Genomic DNA, 16,018 nt, shown 5'->3' with positions numbered 1-16,018 from the left:
TGCATTGTTCTGCTGCAGTTCCAAGAGCCTATTGATGACATGAAGACTTACTGTACCAAGCAGTGAAATTGCTGGATCATATGGTAGTTCTATTTTTAATTTTTTGAGAAACCTCCATACTGTTTTCCATAGTGGCTGCACCGATTCACATTCCCACCAACAGCGCACAAGGCTTCATTGTCCACGTCCTCACCAGCACTGGTTGTTTCTTGCCTTTTTGATAATAGCCATTCTAACAGCGATGCGGTGATATCTCGCTGTCGTTTTGATTTGTGTCCCTGATGATTACCTTTTCATAAACCTATAGGCCGTCTGTATGTCTTCTTTGGAAAAATGTCTATTCAGATCCCCTGCCCATTTTTTGATTGGACTGTTGCTGTTTTTTGTTTGTTGCTATTGAGTTGTATGAGTTCTTTATTTTGGATATTAACCTCATATCAGGTATATTATTTACAAGTATTTTCTTCCATTCAGTAACTGGCCTTTTTTGTTGTTTTTGATGGTCTCCTTTGCTGTTCAGAAGCTTTAGTATGATGTAGTTCCACTTATTTTGCTTTTGTTGCCTTTTTTAAAAAAATATATCTTTTATTGATTTCAGAGAGAGGAAAAGAGAGGGAGAGAGAGAGACAGAAACATCAATGATGAGAGAGTCATTGATCGAGCCCACAACCCGGGCATGTGCCCTGACCGGGAATCGAACCCCGATCGCCGGGATCCTAGGTCAACACTCAACCGCTGAGCCACGCCCGGCCGGGCAATTTTGCTTTGGTTGCCTTTGCCTTTGGTGGCAAATCCAAACAATTAGTGCCAAGACTGATGTCTGGGAGCTTACTGCCTATGTTTTCTTTTAGAAGTTTTATGAACTCAGGTCTGACATGCAAGTCTTTAATCCATTTTGAGTTCATTTTTGTGTATGATGTAAGATAGTGGTACAATTTCCTTCTTTCACATGTTGTTGTCCAGTTTTCCCAACACTATTTACTGAACAGACTGTCCTTTCCCCATTCTATATTGCAGGCTCCTTTGTAGTAAGTTAATTGACCACATATGCCTGGGTTTATTCCCGGGCTCTCTATTCTGTTGCATTGATTTATGTGTCTGTTTTATGCTAATATCATATTGTTTTGATTACTATAACTTTGTAATATAGTTTAAAATCAAGGACTGTGGTGCCTCCAGTTTTGTTCTTCTTTCTCAAGATCGCTTTGGCTATTTGAGGTCTTTTGTGGTTTCATACAAATTTTAGAAAAGTTTGTTCTATTTTCGTGAAAAATGCCATTGCAATTTTAGTAGAGATTGCACTGAACCTGTATATTGCTTTGGGTTTGTGGACATTTTAACAATATTTATTCTTCTAATCCATAACACGGACTATCTTTCCATAATTTGTATCTTTTTAAATTTCTTTCATCAATGTCTCATAGTTTACAATGTATCAGTGGCCATTTCCTTAACATATGGCTTAGTGGAAGAACACAGGATGCTTTCTTGCTAAAGTCAGGAACAAGGCAGAAATGCCCACTACCTACACTATTATTTAATATTGTGTTTGAAGCATCAACCAGTGGAAGTTGACAAAAGGCATAAGAAATAAAAAGGAAGAGGTAATATACTGGTTAATATATCTGGAAATGCCTCCAAAATAAGTAAAACATTAAATATCAATAACAAGAAAATTCAGTAAGGTAGCAGGATATAAATTAATAAACAAAAATTGATAGCCTTCAATAAAAAGAGCACAATTAAATGGAGTGATGGAAAGGAAGTTATTTACATTAGCAACAAAACAGATAAAATACATAGAACTAAACTTGATAAGAAATGTACAAAACTATATGAATAAAACTTTTTAAATGGAGATGAATAAATAGAAAGATATCACATGTTCTTGGGTAGGATGACTCAACATCATGAAGAAGTCAATTGTTCCCAAGTTAATATATAAATTTAACACAATAAAAATGCCAACAACTTTTTGTCTGTAAATAAACAAGCTGATTCTAAAACTTGTATGAGAGTAGATATGGAAGTCCTAAAATGATTTTTAAAATGTTTCATATAAAATAACCTAAAATCTATAAAAAGCGGGCACACGAGGAGATAGCAAAAACCAAGAGATATATCAAACAATAGAAAGACATACTTGGGGAATTCAGACAATGGAGTATGCTCCCTTCTGAGTAACTCCCTCTCAGCACCCAACTGCCATGTGTGAGAAGTCCACACCCCACGGAGATGCCAGGTATGGATGCTCTGTTTAAGTCTCACACTGGGCCCAACCTTCAAGGTATTCCAACCCAGGCTCTAAATAAAAGAGCATTTGGATGATTCTAGCCTCTAGCTGTTTAAGTCACCCCCAGTGGAGGCACCAGTCATCATGTAGCAAAGACAAACCATTCCCGCTATGCCCTGTAAAAATTCCTTATCCATGGGATCCATGAACATAATAAAGTGGCTGTTACCTTATGCCACGAAGTTTGAGATGATTTGTTATACAGCAACTGATCACCAGAAGAGAAACTTAGAGATACAGTGATAACATAGCATGTAACTGGACTCCCAGAAGAAGAGAAGAGAATGGGGCGGAATAATATTTAAACAGATAATGGCTGAGAATTTTCTAAAACTCGTGAAAGATATCAGGATACAAATATGAAAGACCCTATGAACTCCATAGAATAGATAAAAAGATAAGAACTCTTAAGCACATCATAGTTAAACTAATGGAAACCAAACCTAAAGAGAAAATGTTGCAAAAGACAGCCAGAAAATAAAAGACAAATTCTCTGTAAAGGGGCAAAAATTAGAATAATTTAACTTCTCAACAGACCATAGAAGCCAACGTATAATAGAGTGGTATTTTCAAAGCACTGAATAAAAAACCTTGAATTTTATATTTAGCACAGTAGAAGCTGTTGGTGTCCCACATCACATTCCTCCAGCCCAGTTCTTATTGTGGCTTCATTTGTAGTCAATTGATTGGTAACCTGAATTACATCTTCAAAATCCCTTTTGCTATGTAATATAACATAACTATGAGAGTATCCCCATGGGACAGGAGTCCTGGGGGCCATTTAAAAATGCATAGCCTTCTGCCTACCATATACACTCTATCACCCATCAATTCCACTTCTAGGCATATACCAACCTGAAATGTGTACATTATCTTCATCAAAATACATGCTCTGCAATGTTCATAGCAGCACTAGTCATAATAGACAAAACTTGGAAACTACCCAGTGTCCCTCAAGAGAATAGTAGTATGTTTGCTCATTTAAATCTACATAGCAGTAAGAATAAAAAATAATATAGATGAATCTTACAAACATAAGGTTGAGCAAAGAAAAGCCAGATGCAAAAAATATTTTTCATTTATATAAGTACAAAAATTGATGAAACTTATCTATGGGTAGAAGTCAGAATAGTGGTTGCCCTTGGAAAAAGGGGAAAGGAATGGAAGGGGCATAAAGAGCCATATTTGGAAGGCTGATACAATCGTGTCTTGATCTAGGTGTGTTCAATTTGTGAAAATTTATTGAGCCATATATGTATTCTCTGTGTGAAGATTTTATATTACTGTTTCACACGAATCTTCAAAAATCCAAAAGAATCATCACACCAATTACTAAAAATAATAGAAGAATTTATCAAGATGGCTAAAAGTAAAATTAATATACAATTGCACTTCTATACACCAGCAACAAAAAACTAGACTATGTAGTGTTTAAGTATAAATATAAATATATATAGTTTTAAACATCATTCACAATAGAATCTGAAAATGTCAAGTACCTAAAAAGTAACAAAAGGCATGAAAATCTCAATAGAAAAATTATAAAACTTTATTAAGAGGTATTAAAGAGGACTTAAATATACAGAGAAAAAATTCTGTACTCATACTTAAGAAAACTTCATATTATAAAAATATCAATTCTCCTCTAATCGATCCATAGATCCAATGCAAATGCAAACAAAATACAGAATAACTGACTCTAAAATCTATCTGGAAGAGAAAAAGTTCAAGAATTTCCCTTCTGAAAAAGAAGGAAAGGTAGTGCTTATTTGCCCTTCCAGCTGCTAGGATTTGCTGAAGAATTCAGTGCAGAACTGATAAAGAAAAGACCAAGTGAGCAATGGAATAGAGTGGAGAGCCAAAACAGGCCCTTACATGTATAGGACTTTAGTGCGCATCAGAGTGACAGGGAAAGGAGAAACTATATAGTGAATAAAGTTGGACAAAAATAAGGCTATATATATGGAAAGAAAGAAAGTTGTAACCCCAATTCGCTCTATACAAAAAAAGTCAGCTCTAAGTGAGTGAACGACAAGACTTTAAGTCATTAGAAAATATAGGTGATATCTTATAGACCTTAGAGTAGAAAATGATTTTTTAATTTTATTTATTTATTTTTTAAATATATCTTTATTGACTTCAGAGAGAGGAAAGGAGAGGGAGAGAGAGAGATAGAAACATTAATGATGAGAGAGTCATTGATCGGCTGCAGCCCACAACCCGGGCATGTGCCCTGACTGGGAATCGAACCCTGATCGCCTGGGTCCTAGGTTGACGCTCAACTGCTGAGCCACACCCAGCCAGGCAAAAATGATTTTTTAAATGAGATGCATAAAGCACAACTTAGAAAAGATAAATTCGACCACATTAAAACTAATAACTTTTATGAAAACCCCTTAAATAAGTAAATTTTAAACTTCAAAGCTCCCCCGCCCAAGCCAGAAAAAAAATGTGAGGTAGGTTCATCTTATTTCAATTTCACAAAAGTTTATAAAACATTTAGTCAGTGTACACAGAAATGAACGAACACAGAACTAAAAGAGACAACGATGAATAAAAACAAATCAGGTTCTTTGAAATGTTTCGTAAGATCACCACATCTCTGGCAAGGCAGATCAAAAAAAAATGCAACTACAGATTGAAAGAGAAGAAAAGTCCCATTACAGAACTGGGTTAAGCATAATCAGGGCAAACTGTGATCCTGAGAGCACTGTTCTTACCTACGGGGTGGAGGGGAGCACAGAAAGACAGGTAAACTAAGTTTCAGTGTATGAAGGCCTCCCATCTCCTGTTTCGCTCGTCTACCCAGCAAAGTCCCTCTAGCAATAAAGGGGATATATTGCACGTAAATGCATTCATTTGTTCACTCGTTCCAGAACCGCACTTGGCTCTCAGTCCCAGCCTCCATCTCAATGCCTGGGATTGCAGAGCACAGCAAGGCGAGGACTGCGAAGGAGGGAAGCAAGGCGCCCCTCGGCCAAGGGAGAAGCAGCTATCTGAGAGTCAGCAAAGGCAAGGATACATAACCAGAGCCTTCCACCTGGTGTGGCGACAAAGGTGACGGGGTTGCGAAGCGAGATGGAATTAACAGGCCTCCCTGGCATCTGCCCTCACTCACTCGCCTGCTTTCTCACCTCAACAGTGGAAAACCTGCAGGAAACCGAAGTGACTTCTGGGCTGCTCAGTTCAAACCCTCCCTTCTGGGTCAGTGCCGCTGGCTCACAGATGCCTTCCCCGTTGGGCCGCTGGACGGTGCTCTGGGCTTCTGGAAACTGCCCGCCCACCGTCTGGGGCAGCCAGGCTAAGGAATGGCTGCGGTGGGCGCAGAGGCCTGCTCCCCTGCCCATCTGGGACAACTAAACCCAGGCCTCCCTGCTGGAAAGCGGGGCCTCAGCGGCAGCCGCGCGGCGGGCCCCCTGACGCTACCTTCCTTCCTTATGGGTGCATTGTTTTAAAGAGCCCTCCCCAGTACACCGGCCTGCAACCCTCCTCTCAAAAAAATACACATAGACACTTAATGTAACCTCTCACATGCTGTTTTAGAGGGTATTTTTCTTCCTCTCCTCTTTCAGACCCGGTTCAGGCTTTACCACCCCTATGAAGCCCCAAGCAGCTCTTTGCACGTAATCAAAGGCCAGCCACCATCTATTGAGCACTTACTCTCCGCAGGGCGCGTGCTAAGTGCTTCGATTTCATGCTGCCTTTGATCACGACCTAACTGCAGGGTAGTTACCAATATCTTTTCGAGATTTAAGGACTTGCCCAAAGTGACACGGCTAATCATTAGCAGATACTGGGTTAAAATTCCAATTTGTAAAGCCCATGCCTTGAATGGCAAGGAAACAAGAAGAGAAAGTTAAAGATAGTGACTCCTTCCCCTGGCAGGTGTGGCTCAGTGGCTGGAACATCCTCCTGCGCCCCCCAGGGTCAGGGGTTGGATTCGCACTCAGGACACGTACAGGGGTTGGTTTGATCCGCTGGGACCTGTGGCAACAGCTCATGTTTCTCTCTCACAGGCTTCTCTCTCCCTCGCCCTTCCTCTCTCTCTCTCGCGCTCTCTCACATAAATGAGAAACATACCATCAGTTGAGGATTAAAAATAATTTAATTTAAAATAAAAAGATAGTAGCTCCTCAAAAGTCACATAGGAAGTAGTGTCCGAATTGGGATTTGAACCCAGGTCCAACCCCAAAGCTGGCCCTCGTTAGGTTAAATGTGTGGCAGCCCCGTAGGAACGGAAAATGTTGTGTCCCACTTCTGCCCTTCGCAGCTCCTTTGTCATCTGCATTTGTTTCTACAGCACTTCCCAAAACCTTCTTCACGCGGCAGCGCCCCTGGGACAGCCAAGGCGCATCCCAAGCCCGAGGAGGTGAGGCGCGTCGGGTGCCGTACAACGTGGCGGCGCTGTGCGTCCCCGCCCACGTAAGAAAAACCTGCGTGACATCCGTACAACATGGCGGCACTCTCTCCACCAGGCCTCTGGTTCTGACGTAACCTCCTGTCCTGCGCAGTCGATTTCACCTTTGAACTCGCAAGCGCTTTCCTTTTCCTCTTCCGGGGACGGTGACTTCAGGTATGGCTGCTTTTACGTTCTCCCTGTAGTTACTCCCTTTACAATCGGCCGCCATCCGGGCAGTTGGGGGAGTCGGGACCTCTCAGTCCCAGTCTTTTGAGCTGGCGTGGGGGTAAGGGCTCCGGAGGAAGGCTGGCGGTGAGCAAGTCCCCGGCGTTTAGCTTCGGACACTCCTCGATCGGGACCTCTCCTCCGGAGCCGTGAGCTCACCGCCCGGTACTTGCCGCTTTCGAAGTCCGATGTTTGGAGACAAACGGGTTGTGGTCCCGCTGGTTGAGACAGGGAAACCGTGCAGCGTCTTCGTGTCTCACGCCCACGTGTTAACGCCGCTCCTGTAGATGTTCTCAGGCTTGGGGAGGGCGGCCGGCCGGGATCCGTCATGTCGTCGTTCAAAATGTTTTCATTCCCAAGGCCAATAGCAAGGAAGATAAAAATGTGTTAACGAGCAGTTTTCTGTCGTGGTTTTGGAGATGCAAACGCAACAGTGGCTGACTAGGTCGCTCGCATTGGCCTGCCTTGTCGGTTTCGGTGTCTTGACAGTTCCGTTCTCGTGTAACGTCAGAAGGGAGCTTGTAATAATAAATGCAGGCAGTTTCCAAATAACAGCACGGCTGTGATGAAATGGTTGCAGAATTTAGAATGAAAAAATGAGGTGGATTCAAGTCTTGCTTATGTTTTCATGTTATTTGGCGTAGTTCACTGAAAAACCAAGTCATTCATGTGCGTGTCTGTATAACCGATTTCCTAAGTAATACCAAAGTTAGTGTAAAGGCACTTAGCTTGACCCAGGTGCTGCTTTCAGGCGAGACACTGAACCCTGAGGCTGCTGTGTGCCAGGCCAGTATAAGTAACTTTTTAGAATGCTTTGGGATCCTTCCTAGACTAGGGATAATTGGTATTGTACAAACTGTTATGAGTATGTATATGAATAAACACGGGTAATGTGTAAATTGTGCGATGCTGCTGTGTTTTAAGGTGTGTTATTTCCGTAATGCAGTTTTATTCCATTCTTAATTTAGGCATTCACAATGGTCCAGCGTTTGACATACCGTCGGAGGCTGTCCTACAATACAGCCTCTAACAAAACTAGGCTGTAAGTATTTCTAAAATTTAAAATACATCTTGTCCCTTACTTTGCAGAATGCTGAACTATCATCTGTTCTCTCACTTTCTAGGTCCCGAACCCCTGGTAATAGAATTGTTTACCTTTATACCAAGAAGGTTGGGAAAGCACCAAAATCTGCATGTGGCGTGTGCCCAGGCCGACTTCGTGGAGTAAGTGAACCCTTTGCTATGAATAAATTAACAGGTTGAAGTTTTGAGCATTCATTTCTTGGCATGGTAGTGGTGAAGGAGAGAGCACCACTAGGAGAAGTGAGAATTTCTAAACATCCATAATCTACACCTGTCAAGAATGTAGATTTTCTTTTAAAGCCAGTATGACAGATACAATGAAATGCCTTTCGCATAAATCAGTTTATCATTTCCCTTTGCAGCCTACTTTAACGTTTGCACTTACCGCCTATTAAAATCTAGCACAATTTCTGTTCCTGTAAAAGCATCATAAAATAATCTCAGCATTTTCTTTATGCAGGTTCGTGCTGTGAGACCTAAAGTTCTCATGAGGTTGTCTAAAACGAAAAAACATGTCAGCAGGGCCTATGGTGGATCCATGTGTGCTAAATGTGTCCGTGACAGGTAAATATGACTCTTAAATCAAATGGGCTTTCTTAAACAAGTGTGTGCATCTGTCTATTACACTGCATGCTAATCATTACTAGAGCACTGGTGAAAAAATAATTTGCTTAAACAAAAGTAGCATGCTTTAGGACCCTTCCTAGACTAGGGATAATTGGTGCTGTACAAACTAATAAATGATATTAGTTCAAAATGATTTATTAGGATTTGGGGCCATCTTGATGCTAGATGTAGAAATTAAAATGACCTTAGTTTTATAGGGGAAGCAGGTAAACTATTAGGGCATTAAGATACTTGATGGAGAGTGGGAAGTGTTGTCTCTCTCTCAAAATCAATGAACATATCTTCGGCGAGGATTTAAAAAAGGAGGAACAAAATAGTGTTTATACTTCTGGTGTGGTTGGAACAGAGAATAGTGAGAGGTGGTAGACAAAGGTGGGAAAGTCACAGATCATGAAGGACAATTTTTAGCTCGATCCTTAAATGTGGGAATTGTTGGGTTTTGAGGAGGAGAGGGAAACCTTTGGTGTGCTAGAAACTAAAACTGCAGCAGGCTGGATAGTGAAACGGTTTTTCAGCAAGAGGTGGGCCCTTGGAACAGTTTGTCTGCTCTGTGAAGGCTAATGAAATGAGGTCCTCATTAAGACCTGAAGGCTGGGTGGGAGAGGGTTTCAGGTAGAGGGCTAGGTCTTTGGGATACGTGAAAGTGCCGTAGACAGGAGTGGAAGCAGTGGAGTTTATGATGGTACATTTACACAGCATTTTTATAATAAATACTGTTGATAATTCATCAGGGAGGTGTTTCTATTACCATTTTTATATGAAGAAACCAAGGCTTGCTGCTTAAGTTCACATAGCTGGTAAGGAGCAGCACCGGGATGTATTCCAGGCTTTATTGAGACCCTTGCTCTTAACCTCACTGACTGTATTAATATTAAGTTGTCTCCAAAGACGTAGTGGAAAGATTTGGGAGGTGATGGCTCTCAAAAGTGAAGTTGGTTCAGAAAAGTAGTTTGCCCCCAGCTTATTCAGGTAGTTCTGTAAAGTGGTATAGTCAAACTTCTAAGCAAAGTCTGACACCAAGCCTTGCAAGTTCATTTTTCCTTTTAGAGATTAATTTGTAAGGGGATATTAAGGCATGTTATAGGAATATAAGTACACACTAAATATAACTTCCATGAAATGCAGGAGAAATTACTTTCAAGGGGCTGGGAACCTGGGGATGGTATTTAAGCTGGAACCTGAATGGTCAGTAAGTTTTAGGCAAGAGGTTGAAAGGCCATTGCAGCAAGGAACGCACATAGTTTTGACCTGGCACGCTGAGGGTGGTGAAATGAATGAGAAATGGAATTGGAAAGGCACGTTGGAGACTAAAGGGTTATATATTTTAAGGGAGAGGAGCTTGACTTTTTACCAGTCTTGTTCCCAGACTTTGCCAGATATACATGTGGGTGTTTATTAACAATACAATTCTTAGGCCCTAGCTCCTGGAGATTTGGGTGTGAATCTGTAGTGCAGCCTTAGATTAGCATCAGCTGTGACACTGAGGGAGTCTGTGTGGTCTTTGCTTTGTGTAAGTTTAGGGAATTTTTAAGGGTCATGAGAGTGGCATCATTTTTATTTCAGTAATGTGATTACATCAGGAATCCCAGGGTTTTAAGTCTGGGCTATTAGATAACCAGGGGTACCAATAGGGAATGTTGGTGGGACAGATTTCTATAGGAATTGAGTGTTTTAACTCTGGAGGTAATTTTGATTTAGCAAATGGTGTAGTACCTGCTGTTTGCCAGGTGCCATGTACTAATAATAGTGATCAATAAAAATGTACTTTCTCTCTAAATGGAGGTTCAAAGTACAGAAATTTTAAATTCTCCCAAATTTAATCTTTATAAAAACCCTGTGAAATAGATAAATTATTCCTGGGCCTTACTTGCCTAAGATCACACAGTCAATAAACGGTAGAGTTGGCCTCAGTCAGGTTCTAGAATCTTTGCTTGAAAAGGACCTCTTGGTGTAATGTCTTTTACCCCTTCATTTTGGTTCCCAGCACATGACTTCTGTGTTTTTACTAGAAATTTTCAATACTGTGGTTAATACATTCTAAGACATTTTACAAATCAAGTAATATCATTAGTCCTAGGCCTTAATGAAATTCGACTAAATGAAAGCTACCATAGTGGCAGAGAGCCGTCTCCTGTGGGGGTGATTTGTAGTTTATCATGACTTGGAAGAGGAGGGCAGGTACTGCTGGCATAGAATTGAAGAATTATCCTGCTTTAATGCCACTGTGGGAAGGGGACCTTAGGCTGAAAGGGTCTGTCCATATAATTTCAGTTTTTAATTTGTACTTGTGGGTTTTATTTACTTCCTTGGGTGTCTTCCCTGATAGCTTCACTTAATTCTTTTCTGGTATTTTTCTTGCCTTTGTTAAATCAATGTTATTTGGGTTTAACTATATTGACTTAATATTTTCCTTTCTAGGATCAAGCGTGCATTCCTTATTGAGGAGCAGAAAATCGTTGTCAAAGTATTGAAGGCACAAGCACAGAGTCAGAAAGCTAAATGAAAAAATGAAGCTTTTTTGAGTAATAAAAGCAATTTAAAAATTCATTCTGTTATTTTGTAATTTGTTAGTGTACAGGTTTGGGTTCTATGTTATCTGGGGACCCTGTGATTTCTAGATTTTTACTTTTTCTAAATGACAGTAATGGGAAGTCAGTGATAGCTAGAATTTTTTTATGGTAACTCGAGACAAGCAGTTTGAGAAGTATCTGAATGTTTCTTTTAATACCATGTGGATCATTTTTATAGTAGCTCCTTCACCAAAATTCATAGGACAGATGCCACAGTGTTCAACAAGTTATTTGGAATGGACCCGTTTTTACACCTTTAAACCCTCTTAATTCCTTAGTTTACTTTCAAAATGGTCTATTTTGGAGAGCTTGAAACTGTATCAGCAAATAACTGTATAAAACCTTGTGTCATGGGTCTAGTGAAATTCAAATTCAGATTTATGTTGGATTTATAATCCAGATCAGAACATTAAAATAATAGATCTTAGTTTAGAGTGGGGCAAAATAGATTTACAGTTGTTGGTATGGAAAATAATAAAATATGAGAATGAACTCACAACTCTCATAACTGTAAACCTACTTTTGCCCCACCCTGTATTTTCTGAGTTATGTGATATTGTTGCTGACAACTCAGTGCAAAACTATACAAAGATTTTAATAGTTCGTGTTTACAGTGCTGAGATTGTACCAAGCGTCCATTCAAGTATCTACGCGCATACTTTGAATTGTCCTCTGAGACCATTTTTTCAGGTCATGTCAAGCTTATTTCCAAACTCAAGAGAGGAGTCCCCGGGCTACTTGGCACAAGCCAAGAAATCTAGAAACTCAGTAGCTACAGATTTCTGTACATTTTGACCCTTTTCCTCTAGACATTGCTATTACTGGCCTGATGTCTTGTGCAGAGGAGTGTTTCCTCTTTATAATAAACGACAGTGGCCTTTTCTAAGGAAGGAAAAAGGCGGAAATCTTTCTGGCCTCTTGAACACTTCATTGTACCACACTGCTGCAAGTTAACTTATTTGGTAGACATGATTTTTAACATTTGCAGAGTAAGTTGGCTAGGCTGGCATTTGAGCTCGGGAAGTTAAGAATTTCTTTTTAACAATACTTGATAGCATTTCCATAGTGATACCTACCTATTTGCCACATGTCTGACCACTTAAAACCTTCATTCTTCCCAACAACCCTGTGACACCTTTGTTACCTCCGTTTTATAAATGAGGGAACTGAGGCACACAGGTTGTGTACTTATTAGGATTTTAGCACATGTATTTAGAGAGTTGAGGTTGGTTGCACCCCCAGTAAGTACTTTAGTACAAGAAATGCTAGTTGAGGTCCCTACTTACATTGTCTCAGATGATTGAGCTCCATCGTTTTCCCCAAATGCTTCCCAGTCAGAGGATTGTTAACCAGAACTACAATTATTTTGGGTAACGTCGGATCAATACAAAAAGATTTTTCATAGGGATATAGTTGAAAAGCATTGGATTCTGAGGTGGAGTGACATCGCATTTCTCCATTTAGTGAAGCTGATAGGTACTGCATGGACCTGTTTTGTGATCATGTAGTGTGTTTGGTACAAGAATCTAAAAATTGATAACTTTTAACACTCAAAAACAATGCCTTAAAATTTAAATTCAGTTACTTAATTGCTTTGTAAACTAATCTAGTTTTTGAAAGGCCTGAGATGTCATTTTAAAATAATAACTGGAGAAATAGCCTCCATTTGCCTGTCAGGGCTCTTTCCTTCCTGCTACACAAAGTTCCATAGAGCAACTTGACTGAACCCAGGCTCTAATGTGAGGACTATCAAGTTTCAACAAAATAAATGGGTTAACTCAGAAATTCGAGAAAACTAAAGCATTAAAGTCACATACTTTTCAAAGAATTCTTCATATGTAAATGGTTTAACCTCTTCCAAATTTAAAATGTTTTCACTTTTCTTACAAAACATCATTGCAGACAATGTTTGGAAAGTATGGGAAAAGTAGAATGAAAAATAATCCCCTTTAATTTTAGTGTGCAGATAATTTTTAACAGTTTGATGTCTTCCCATTTTGTTTTCTAGGCATAAGATAGACATTTTAAATCACAAGTGGAAGCATACTTTATATATAAACTTTGAATGCTTTTCCTACCCTTAACCCCTGTAAAATACTTCTTTTGAAAAATTATTTTAGTGACAATATGTCATCAAATCTATGTGCCATAATTTAAATATTCCCTTTTGAATATTTGGGCTATTTCTATTTTTTCTCTATTTTAACATCTAATTTTATTCATGAAGATTTTTAAAAAATTCTTTATAGTACCAACAGTCAAGTTTAATTTTCAGGGTTACAATGATGTTTCCTAAGGGTCTTAGTCTGCTCAGGCTGCTGTAACAAATTACTGTAGACTGGGCGGCGTCAACAACAAACAGCTATTTCTCAGAGTTCCGAAGACTGGGAAGTCCAAGAGCCAGGTGCTGGCAGGTTCAGCTCTTGGTGGGGGCCCCCGTCCCTGTTTCCGGAGTCACCCTGGTCCTCATGGATCCTCACACGGTGGAGCGCAGAGAGGGAAGCAAGCTCTCTTGTCTCTGCTCTGACAAGGGTACTGAGGTCATGGTGGGGGTTCCAACCTCACAACTTCGTTACCTCCCAAAGGCCCCCACCTCCTAATACATTGGAGATTAGGGTTCCAATATATGAATTTTGGAGGAACACAAACATAACACTAACACATTTCACATCCATAACACTAAGGTGTGAAATGTGCCTGATTAGTGACCATTTCCTCGCTTGTGTTAGTTCAGCCACTTCGGTTCTTGACCACAGACCACACTTCTTCACCCTCTCTGCTAATTCCTCGCTTTCTCACCGTCCAGGTCCAGTTCGCGCTCTCCTCTCACCCCAACCAGCACTCAGGAGCACAGAGTCCTGTTGTGGTGCGTAGATAAAGAAGACCACAGACTGGTGTGAACTTAGCGCCAGCTCTGTCCAAGTGGCCAAAATGGATTCTGCACTGCTCTAGGTTTTTATTTTATAAAAAACAAAGTTTTTATTGAATCCAGTTCTGTGTATATGACTTGAAGTATTTTTGACAGGTTCCTAAGAAGACATGTGAATGTAGTCAGTGGTTTCTTTTTAAAGTCTAATGTTTCTCCTTCCATTGAATTGCTTGTAATTCTATTAGATGGATGCAGGATGGGGGTAGGGGGAGTCTTTCACCCTTAAAAGCAGAAAACATCCATATATTTAAGGAAATAAGCTTATTTTCAGCAGTGCAATAACATATACTTTTTACCCTAATGATTTGGAAGCTTGGGCTCCCAGAATTTTGATAGGCAGGGCTGTATCCAGCTTTATCAGTGAACTATTTCATCATACCAGCCAAAATCATATACAGGCATGCTCGGAGACATTGTGGGTTTGGTTCCCGACAACCACAATAAAGCAAATATCACAATGAGTGAGTCACATGAAGGTTTTGATTTCCCAGTGGATATAAACTTATGTTTATACTATACTATAGTCTATAGCATTATGTCTTAAAAAAAGAACATACCTTAAAAATTACTTTATTGCTAAAAATTGCTACCCACCATCTGAGCTTTCAGCAAGTCCTCCTCTTTTCGCCTGTGTAGAGTCTTAACTTCAATTTGTAATAAAATACAGTATCTGTGGAGAGCAATAAGGTGAGGTGCAATAAAATGATGTATGCTCTACCAGTATTTGGAGTAAGGTTGTGAAGCCGGCTGAATATTATGATTTTTCTCTGAGTTAGATTCCTCACTGCTGGTTAAAGGCCTGTAATTATTAGATACTACCAGTAGAACCAGTGGCGTGTGGAGCCAGCTCATCCAGGCGGTCAGAGCCAATTATGTGTCTCTTTCCAGCTCTGTGTTCAGTGATGTCAGGTTGGTACCTTGAAATTGGCATGGTGGGAGCATTTACACTTGGGAAATCAGCAAACTCTCTTCATGAGTTTTCATAGCATTTCTACATCAAAAAATGCTTTCTAATTTCCAGAGTATTGGCTATAATTGCTACTTAATAATTTTGAGTAAATTTTAAATGTTTCTGGATAATTTGAATGATTATGTAAGTATTTTTGAAATACATTTACATTCTTCTATAATTTGCTTTCACTTTCATTCATTCACTCAATAAATATTTATTAGAAACTACTTTGTTCTAGAAACAGTACCGCTGGATATATATTAATACAATTGTCAACAAAGCAGACCCTTCCCCTACTCTCATGGTACATAGGGGAGATCATGTTAAATGAGCATACAAATACATTTTTAATTGCACACATTGGGATAAGAATCACAAAGGGAAAGTACACAGTGCTGTTAAACAGTGTAGGAATGGAATCTCCTGGGAAGCTAAGGTAGGCTTTTCTGAGAAAGTGATGCTTAAGCTCAGAGCAAGAATACGTACATGTTAGCTGGGTAGAGAGTAGGGAGAGCATTCCAGACATAAGAACCAACATGTCTTATGCCTTAGGTCAACATGTGCAAATGTCTTAGGTTAAGAAACAGCTTGTATTTTTTAAAAAAGTAATTCATGCAGCCCAATTCACTCTTAATATTTAGAGCCCAATAAATCTGATATATGTGAACAAATTGCTAATTGCTAAAAAGGACCCTTCTATTAGCAAATAGCTTTTAGTCACCTTTGAGGCCCCAAAAGATCTGTGCCGCCTTTTCCTTCCTAAGGGAGACCGAGACCAGTGAAGGAAAAGCTCTGCTCGGCATTAGAAGATATTTTAATTATGCAATCCCCTAGATACCTTAGACATCAACCTACTATTAAGGAGGAAAAGATCAAAATTATTGACTGAATTCCCCAGATATTCATTCAGCTTCTATATTCCTTGGCCTGTGCAAATAGC

At 39.8% G+C, this 16,018-nt stretch overlaps 1 protein-coding gene across 2 annotated transcripts; it reads left to right on the top strand.

The window, feature by feature from the left end:
* The first annotated feature begins 6,842 nt into the window (after positions 1–6,842).
* RPL34 (ribosomal protein L34) lies at positions 6,843–11,174 on the top strand. 2 transcript variants are annotated; one of them, XM_016209475.2, is made up of 5 exons: positions 6,843–6,866; positions 7,886–7,959; positions 8,042–8,141; positions 8,461–8,564; positions 11,046–11,174. In XM_016209475.2, the coding sequence occupies exons 2-5, from the start codon at positions 7,895–7,897 to the stop codon at positions 11,128–11,130; spliced, it is 354 nt and encodes a 117-aa protein (XP_016064961.1). In that variant the 5' UTR covers positions 6,843–6,866; positions 7,886–7,894; the 3' UTR covers positions 11,131–11,174. The 2 variants fall into 2 exon arrangements, with proteins under 2 accessions (XP_016064961.1, XP_016064963.1); XM_016209477.2 differs by having other exon boundaries at positions 6,859–7,082.
* Positions 11,175–16,018: the final 4,844 nt, after the last annotated feature.

This window comes from Miniopterus natalensis, chromosome 1 (assembly GCF_054644295.1).
Source record: "Miniopterus natalensis isolate mMinNat1 chromosome 1, mMinNat1.hap1, whole genome shotgun sequence".
NCBI lineage: Eukaryota > Metazoa > Chordata > Mammalia > Chiroptera > Miniopteridae > Miniopterus > Miniopterus natalensis.
This window is presented reverse-complemented; position numbering and strand designations above follow the sequence as displayed.